The following is an 8,991-nucleotide window of genomic DNA, read 5'->3' as shown; positions in this document are numbered from 1 at the left end:
CTCCCATTCTACCAGGGATGTGTGGAACCTCTCTGGCTCTTTTCAAGGAGTTCCTTGGTAAATTTCTCTACAGTCTGCCACCCACCCCAAGCTTTCTCCTTTCTCGTTCTATCAAGTTTGCTATTTTTACAGACAATGCCACTGAACAAGAGTTTTTCACCTTTCCCTGCAGAGCAAGCCCAACAGTGAAGCTGCTAGCTTTTTAAAGACACCTTCACCCTGGCAGCACTCTAAGCTAGGAATGAGGGAGAAAATGGAAGCAGCTCCAGGTGAAATACTTAGTGTTCTTTCTGGAAGTTCAGCCATCTTTCCATAAACAGTTGCATCTCAATTCTTTTTCATTTACTTGCCTTGGGTCAACTTTCAGAGCCCTGAAGTGGTTGTCCTGACAATTTCATCCTATTTTACAGTTGCCCGACACTTTGCCAGAAATACTCAGACACCCTTAAACCTCTCTCACCCGTGGACACAGCTGAGGATGCACTGGGGACCCAGACTCCAACCTCCTAGCTTCAGCCCCAGGGGATGAACCTGGTTTCTTAAGGTAGACCTCCCTCTGCTGGTGAGGGAAGACTCAGAAGGTTTCAGGTCGAACTTGCAGGACCAGAACTCAGTACATAACTATAACTAGCAGCCTCCGCGGAGAAGGCAATGGCAACCCACTCCAGTGCTCTTGCCTGGAGAATCCCAGGGGCGGGGGAGCCTGGTGGGCTGCCGTCTCTGGGGTCACACAGAGTCGGACACGACTGAAGCGACTTAGCAGCAGCAGCCTCCAACATCACCCGCCCTGAAATCCAAGGCACCTACTTTTATCAGTGTACACTCACGATTGCATATGAGTCCTAGCCTCTCCCTCCTCCATCAGAGCTCATGAGGAATGTCAACCTTCACATAGTTCAATGGACCCAATCACTGGTCAAGTTGCCCCATTAACCTTTAACTTTTCCAGTGACCAAAGTAGGGAGGGTGTGAATAGGACAGTAGGCGGGGCTTGTGAGCTCAGCTCTGGTCTTGTTTCTCCCAACTCACCCCCAAGTGCTGGACTCCACGCCTCCACCGCATTCCCTCCATGGAGGGGATCTAAGTAAGCGGGCTGACTCCAGGCCTCCACAACTATAACATTGATCATCTAGCTCTGCTGCTGACTAATTTAAGTCGCTCAGTCATGTCTGACTCTTTGTGGCTCAATAGACTGTAGCCAGACAGACTCCTCTGTCCATGGAATTCACCAGGCAAGAACACTGGAGTGGCTTGCCATTTCCTTCTCCAATGCATGAAAGTGAAAAGTGAAAGGGAAGTTGCTCAGGTTGTCTACTTGAAAGTTACACAGTCGTGTCTGACTCCTAGCGACCCCATGGACTGCAGCCTACCAGGCTCCTCCATCCATGGGATTTCCCAGGCAAGAGTACTTGAGTGGGGTGCCATTGCCTTCTCCATTCAATTAGAAGAAACTAAAAATGTTAAATAGCAGTGCATGTCCTATGTGATAAGCATGGTTTTCGTCTCCTGAAATGTGTTATATACACTTGCTTTGCACATCAGTTCTCATCAGATGATAGGAACCCACTGCAAGGGCAGTACCGCTGTTGACAAAGACTAGAGCTTGGGGGAGATCTCTCCGCTTTGCTAATTCTCACCTACCAAACCAGAGGTGACCCACCAGCCTCGCTCTTGGACACCCCCGCCTCACACTTCATTATAATGTTTACAGAGCACCATACACTGTTCCACTGTTAACCTGTTCAGTCCTCACTGTATTCAAGTGGCTGCTGTTATCCCTACTTTACAGATGGGAAATGGACACAGAGAGGTTAAACCACTCAGCCTACATTACACGGCCTGTTGTGAATTGGGGCCGGGGCTCAGACCTGCCACACTGACTCTGATAACACCCTGCGTGGACCAGATGGTGTAGGACATCTCCCTGCATAGACTGCGGGGCTGCCCCGGCAGCAGCCTGGCTTGTCCTCTGGTGGGAAGACAGATCCCTGTGGGACTCCATTCTCCACCCATCGTAAGCCAGGGCCCTGGGAGCACAGTCTCTGCCCTCTGCCTGGAATGCCCCAGGCCAGCACTCCCCGCTCTGTGTGACTTCAAAGCGTACCTCTTTTGAAGATGCCTCCTGTGATCACCGCAGCTGAGGCATCACAGCCCTCATCCTCTGTCCCAAGAACCTTTATCTCATCACTAGCTGCCATTAGATCAGAAATATACTTCTGTGTTTATGCACTATCTCCCCCACCAGGAGGCACCCAGAGGCCAAGCATTTTGTCTGTGGGCTGCTGCGCCTCTAGTTCCTAGATGGACGACGGCACTTAAGAACCCCAGAAAAACGTGTTCTTGGGTAAGCAAGAGTCTGGAGTAAAGAGGGTGAGTAACATGAAAAGCAAAACCTAATCTCCTTCCCCCTGGACAAGGCACTGTCAACTTGCCGTCTGTTCTTGCAATGGTCAGACCGCTGCTGTTCCCCCACCAGCAACACCTGGTGTGCTATGAGTGTGGGGCCTTCAGAGGGAAAAACAGATGGGCAGAGGTTTGTTCAAGACCGGAAATAAGCTCACAAGCTGGACTGGACTCCGCAATGCACCTTGGGTCTGTGCATTCACTCTGCTTCTCCCGAAATCTGCAGAGACGGTTCTGTGTGTCTGAGACTCACCAGGACAAGGAGATGCTTATAAAGCACCATGGCTAATGGACTTGTGGACTGGGTCTATGTCAGGTTTTACAGATGATGGGAGAAGGAAGATGCAAGCCCTTATTTTCCAAGGGCTTCTTCACCGTGATGGAGAGGAGACGCCACACCCGAGCCTCCCAGCCCGAGGAGGCAGCAGCAAAGCACCGCGCAAAGCACGGTGAGTTGTGCTCCGCCAGCTAGAGAGGGCAGGGCCGGGCGGAGGGGCAGACACGAGCGCCCACTGAGGCAGCCCGCTCCCAACTGGGCACCCGGAGGCCGACCCCTCCCTGCCTGGCACCAGCGGGGACTGAGGAAGGGCAGACCCACAGAGCCCCAGCCTACCGGGAAAGGGGAAGAATTCACGTCGGTGAACACACTGCCCTTCACAAATAGCTACAGGTAACTGCAGAGGATGCCTTTCCTGACAAAGCAGGGCTGGCCTGTGTGGTAGCTCTGTACTGGGGAGTCGGGGCTGGCTCCGGTACCTTGGGCGAGAGCACACGGAGAGCGCGTGGGACTGAGACAGTGTCTATAAATCCCGTCCCCGTTCAAACGCTCCTACCGCTCCTCCCGGGCAGGAGTTGGGCAGGACCGCGAGCACTCGTGGTCCAGCACACTAAGGTTCTGTACTCTGGGGGAGAAGACCTGGGTGCTTGGGAGGAAACAGTGCCCGCCCCTCATCCTGACGACAGCTGACACTTAAGAACAGCTTGCAAAACATCCCTACTGACTTATCGTGTATGTTCTTCCCTTAGAAAACACCCAGCAGACAGGAGGAAATGGAGACACAGCAAGTAAATTCAGACATTTTATTCTGGAAAGCACATGTGCACAGTTTCAACACAGAAAATTAACCTGGGAGTGAATGCCGGAACAGATCGGCTACCGACCATCATGCAGCAAGGTGAGTGACACGGACCCGCTGGCCCTCGGAGCCCCACAGTGCCTGCAGGAGGGTGAAAAACCAGGAGGCTGAACCCCTACACTGCCCGAGAGAACGCAACAGAAGTGGCAGGTTCCTAACGACGAGAAAAACTTACAAATAGAATCAAAACTGATTCAAGTCATACAGTGGAAGGACAAAAGGAAAAGGGAAAGAGATCAATATGATCTGAAACAACTGTTTTAATAGTAAGTTGCTGACCTTTTGTTGGACTCCGGTCCAAGATGCCTGAGGACGGGCCAGTGCTTCTGCACGGGGTCGCCCCTGGAGGGGAGACAGGCCCTGTCTACGACCCTCTTCTCATCCTGAGGTCCCCCGCCCTCCCAGTGAGGGACAGCGGAGGACAGGGCCTTGTCTGTCAGTGCCCGGGTAGTAACGGGTCCTCTGGACTTGCTGAGGGTCGGTGGACCCAGCACCGCTGGCATCCCCAGCCTTCCTTTGTACGCCTGACTGGGTTTCCGTAAGATCTGAGATCACCTGCGAGGGGAGAATGCTGGGTTTAAAGTGTGTTTGTGTCCTGGCCTCGTGACAAGTCATACTGTCCAGGCGTTTTTGGCACTTCCTTTCCTTGTGCCTAACAGAGTCTCTCCTCCCCTGCCAGCAGATGCCAGCCAGTCCCTGTAATTAACACAAGGGTCATTAATATTAGCAACAAGCTGGACCCAACGAACCAGTGAAACTGACTTTTTTCACCTGTCTTCCTTTTATATTACTCTGCCAGTTAATCATCTATTTCTGTAACTCTACTTCCTTGGGATTTTATTAATTCAGTAGCAGCTTCATCTAAAATCTGTTGGTCTTAATGATACTGATGTTTCTAAAGGCCAAGCAAATGGCTTTTTCTCAATCTCATCTTGTAAGTCTCAAAGTCTCTAAAGAGAAAACTAAATTAACTGATTAGCTTATGCATCAGGTAAGCAACTCATATCATTTAAAAAAAACGGATAGACAAGTCTGATTATTGTGCTTGAAATGTACTAAAAGGGAAAAAAAAGTACTAACATATCAAGTTACTATGATGATTATTTTAATAACCTTCAGTAAAAGCCCACAAATGTTTTCCATTCAAAAATGCCTGGGATTTAAAAAAAAAAAAACTTGGGATAAAATGTTCTAGGCCAATATATTTCAGACTGCAGGGCTGGTTCTAATTTAGAACTGACTACAGACCTGGAGTTAAGGGAAAGAAGTGCTGGCAGTCACGCCCAAGACTTAACTGCCCTTTTGCTCTATCACTGCTTGGGAGAACTCTCAGAAATCATTAATGACTGTGAGTCAGTAAGGCAAAAAGCTGTGAAGAAAAATGGTAATAACACAAGTGATAAAGGGCTACAAAAGATGCACAACCATTTTAAAATGAAGATGGCTTGGAAGGAAAAAGGGATAAAAGAAGTAGATTATCAGAATGTTATAAGAAAAAAAAATGCTTTTGGTTTTCCTGATAAATGGCAAATCAGAATCATTTTCCCTCAGATTTCACAGCCAACGTTTTCTTAATGTTGTATCTATAAGTTGCCATTTCCTTCCAAGTATGTTAACTGCATAAAAATGAAACACCTCCCCATAAAACACCAGGGAAAGAAAAATCCACTCCCTCCTCAAAAGAAAACAAGAAGCCCTTTCATGACTGTTAGACCGAACCAGCGCCCTCCCTCTCCGTACTGTCATCTGCACTGCAGAAAAGAGAACGGCTTGTTTTCACTCTAGAGCCATTTGTACTTCATTTTTGAAGCCCTTTGGAGTGAGGAAGCTGTTTCACCTTTTATACCGGAGGTAAGGGACAACAGAGAAGAAAAAGGACAGTGGAGCGCTCTGAGCCAGCTCAACTCAAACAAGACCAGGCTCCTCGCTGTCCACGTGGAAAATGAAACTTTGATCTTTACCAAGTAAGTGACTTTTAAGTATTTAACTTTTTACTCAAGATAAAAGCACAAATCTCTAACTAGAGTAGTAGTAAAATGTGACTATTTTCTCTTCAAAGGGAAAAAGAGGGGGATAAAAAAAAAAAAAACTTAGGTATGTTTCCTTGCAAGCAAAACAGAGAAAAAGGTATTATTGTTGTTACTATAATTATTAAGCCACAGACACATAAAATCCACAAACTGGATTGGGGTGGCTTTGGAAATGCAGTATTATATCAAAGGTGCAGACTGTTTTGAACATTCTGTACAGATCGGGCTGAACAAGAACCAAAGCAAACCTCCCCCACAGCAGTGACACGCCTCGGGCCCCCGGGAAAGACAGCACGGCCTGCTCCGGCAGCGAGGTCGCGAATCCTCTCCGGCGCCGCGTGGGCCATCCCGCCGAGTCCGCGGGTGAGGCTGAAGGGCTCTGGCGGCACCCAGTGCGAAGCACGTGCATCACTGGACCGATTTCTGAATGGACTTTTATAAATATATACAAATCAGTTACAGGCACTTGAAATGTCTTTGGCTGGAATAACCCAACATTGCAAGATAATGTATTCACAGAGTGTCCAGGCCCAGGCTGGCTTCAGCAGGCGATGATTATGGTTCTTTCAGTCTCTCTGGGAAAACGGCAGCTGTGGGATTAGGCGTCTGCCAGAGCCACCTAGGAGAGAGCAAGACGGCCAACCGGTCACGCAGTGACGAGCAGGTAACTCAGCCCCACCAGCTCTCCTACTGGGGGCCTGGGCCCAGCCCCGAACCCAGGGAGCCACACGCATGCATCTGCCAGGCAGGGGAACGATTAAACGCTAAAAAGATCAAGCTCATCTAGGAGGTAATGAATAGAAATCAGCTGATCTCATGAAGCGCTGAGCTGAGATGGGGCCAAGTTTCAGCGCTCTGGGAAGTGACCAGCACACAGACCTCAGTGGAACGGAGGCAGCCCTCAGGGTTAGCTGTTCTCCAGTGGGGAACTTTTTTTTAAATACAGAATTTTTAAAGTCATTTTTTTAAAAAATATTTTATTTGGCTGGACCAGGGCTCAATGGCAGCATTTGGGATCTAGTTCCCTGATCAGGGATCGAACCCAGACCCCCTGCACTGGGAGTGCAGTCTGAGCCACTGGACTACCAGGGAAGTCCCCAATACGTAATTTGTTAATGATCTAATTTTCATTTCGCTTGTTTTGTTTTTTGGCCACACGGTGTAGCATGTGGCATCTTAGTTCCCTGACCAGGACGCTGGAAGGACAGAGTCCAGCAGCAGTTGGGACTTCCCCAGGAAAGTCCCTCCAGTGGGGATGTGAGAACGGTTTACCAAAGACTTGGGTATATGGTTGAAAATGCAACACCATATCATAGGCTGAGGGGCAATGGCTGCTGATAGACAGGAACTAATTTCCCTGGAGAAAAGGAATCACCCACAGTAAGTGGAAATAGGACTAACTGGGACTTTGGTACCCAGAGACCTCCAGAGCAGTCCTGGGCCAGACCCCACCCACCACTCACCTTCTCGGGACAGAATTCAGGATTGCTCTGACGCAGTTTGCTGGGTCTGCCTTTGATAACCGCGTAGCAAAACATGGTGATCACCATCACAAAGAGGAAGTAACTGGTGTGCATGAGGTGCAAGTTTATTAACGAGCGGTCATCCTAAACAAAGAGAACCAGCAGAGACATCCACACTGAGTCACTGAGATTTTAAGGCTGGCTGCCTGCCATCAGGGGGCACAACCTCTAGGCTTGCCTCAGCGTTCCTTCTCACATGGGAACAGAAGGTTCTCCTGTCTTCTCAACGAGGAAAGCCGGAGCTCGTGGTGTTCCAGACACCACCCACACCCTCCCTTCCTAAACCGGTACTCTGCTCAAACCCGCCCCCCCGGAGCCTTTAACCCCTGCCCTTCCCGTTCTGTCGTCTTCTCACAGCCCTCAAGCTGCACAGCTGGCCCCTCAAAGTCTGTGTTCCTAACCCCTTGCTACTCCTCCCCAGAGAGCCTGCGGCCTTTCCCCACGTAGACAAGCCCCTGGCTACAAACGCCAGCCATGACTCACGCCTTTGAGCGCCACAGGCAACTGCCACCAGGCCCGGCCAGCTGTTGAGATCCCAGCCAGGCCTCCACTCCTGTTCCTTCTCACAGCTCCAGGCCTCCTCAGGCTCCATCCCATTTCATGTATCAGGGGGGTAGACCAGTCTTCCTGACACACTGCTTTACAAATTTCCTACAGCCCCAATGCAGGCAGTGCTGGCCTCCTCCTCCGAGATCTAAATGCCTCAGTGAGGCCCAAAGGGCCTTGGGGAACCTGGCCCCTGCCCACCGCACAGTCTCAGCTCCACTGCTCGCTCCTGCAGGCCCTGGTGTTCCAACGCCCACAACTTGATAAAAGTGAGACATAAGGAAAGAGAGGGACGAGGCAAAAAGAAAAGAAATCACCTGGCATGTGCTGACACAAGAGAAGAACATTTACAAAAATTCAGTGCAGTCTTTTAAAAGTGGGCTCCAGTCTGAGGAGCAAACAAAACCGGCAAATCACCCACTAGCTCAGAGGACAGGGCCTCCCCCGTCTTCTCTTTGTAAAGTCAAAGCCCACCCAGGCATCAGTCTCCAGCCAGAGTCCTCTCCTGTTTACATCGGCCTCCCTGGATCCCACACTGTGCACTGCTCCTACCGCCACTAGCCACAGACACTTCAGCGAGGGGCGTGTGCAGGGGGAAGACGGACCAGCCTCCCCGGCAGCCCCTCTGAGTTAGGCACACAGCCGCAATCGATATACAACTGCTGCTGGACAAAGTGGAAAACGAAGAACAGAAGCAATCTCCTTACCCAAAGGGGTGGCGTGTTTCAGCAAGTCTCCAGCCTCCCCCAAGCTGGCCTCCCCACCCGGCTGGAGGTCGAGAATGGCAGGAGCTAAGCTAACCCAAGGAAGGAGGTAAGCGGGGTCTGCTCTAACAGCTGCTGGACACACACAGGCACACAGGCTTCCTCTCACTTACGTCTGGAACAATAACTGTAAGCTTGGGGTTTAAAGCATGGTAGACTTTTCCAATGGCCCCCTTGTAACACCAGAAAGGGTTGTAGTCTTGAGCGTATTTTGTGTTGGCATCCCTGGCCGTGGTGAAGATCTTATACCAGAGCGTGGCGTTGCTGTAGGTGTCAGGAACGCAGTGCGGCGGCTGTCTGCAGGAGAAGGGGGTGAGACACGGCGCTGAGCAGGGCCTCTTGTGGGGAAGGAGAAATCGGAGACAGCTGTATTTTCTTGAGATACGGCCTATTATGTTTTTAGTTCAGTGATTTTTTTTTTTTTTTAATTAATAAACATGACAGAATAAGAACTAGGCACCGACACTTGAGAGTTTGGGTGTTAAGATTTTTGCTTTCGGAATTCAATCCTAGGTCCTCTCACCAGAAAGGAGTTGCTCCCTGTAAGCCCATTTTCTCACATAAGCTAAACTTGCAGTCACCACTGGCA

General features: G+C 50.1%; 1 protein-coding gene across 2 annotated transcripts in view; it reads right to left on the bottom strand.

Moving 5' to 3' along the window:
• Window positions 1-3,469: 3,469 nt before the first annotated feature.
• The window catches only part of TMEM248 (transmembrane protein 248), a 29,820-nt gene continuing 24,298 nt past the window's right edge, over window positions 3,470-8,991 (bottom strand). For both annotated transcript variants that reach the window (XM_010837404.1, XM_010837403.1), the window contains exons 5-7: window positions 8,516-8,699; window positions 7,033-7,176; window positions 3,470-6,188 (exon numbers count right to left, since the gene is read on the bottom strand). In XM_010837404.1, the coding sequence (XP_010835706.1) occupies window positions 6,168-6,188; window positions 7,033-7,176; window positions 8,516-8,699 (349 nt within the window). In that variant the 3' untranslated portion in view covers window positions 3,470-6,167. The remainder of the gene's footprint in view (window positions 6,189-7,032; window positions 7,177-8,515; window positions 8,700-8,991) is intronic.

The sequence above is a fragment of the Bison bison genome, unplaced genomic scaffold (genome assembly GCF_000754665.1).
Source record: "Bison bison bison isolate TAMUID 2011002044 unplaced genomic scaffold, Bison_UMD1.0 scf7180017864072, whole genome shotgun sequence".
In the NCBI taxonomy this organism is placed as follows: domain Eukaryota; kingdom Metazoa; phylum Chordata; class Mammalia; order Artiodactyla; family Bovidae; genus Bison; species Bison bison.
The sequence above is the reverse complement of the archived record's forward strand: the minus strand, read 5'-3'. Positions and strand labels throughout refer to the sequence as shown.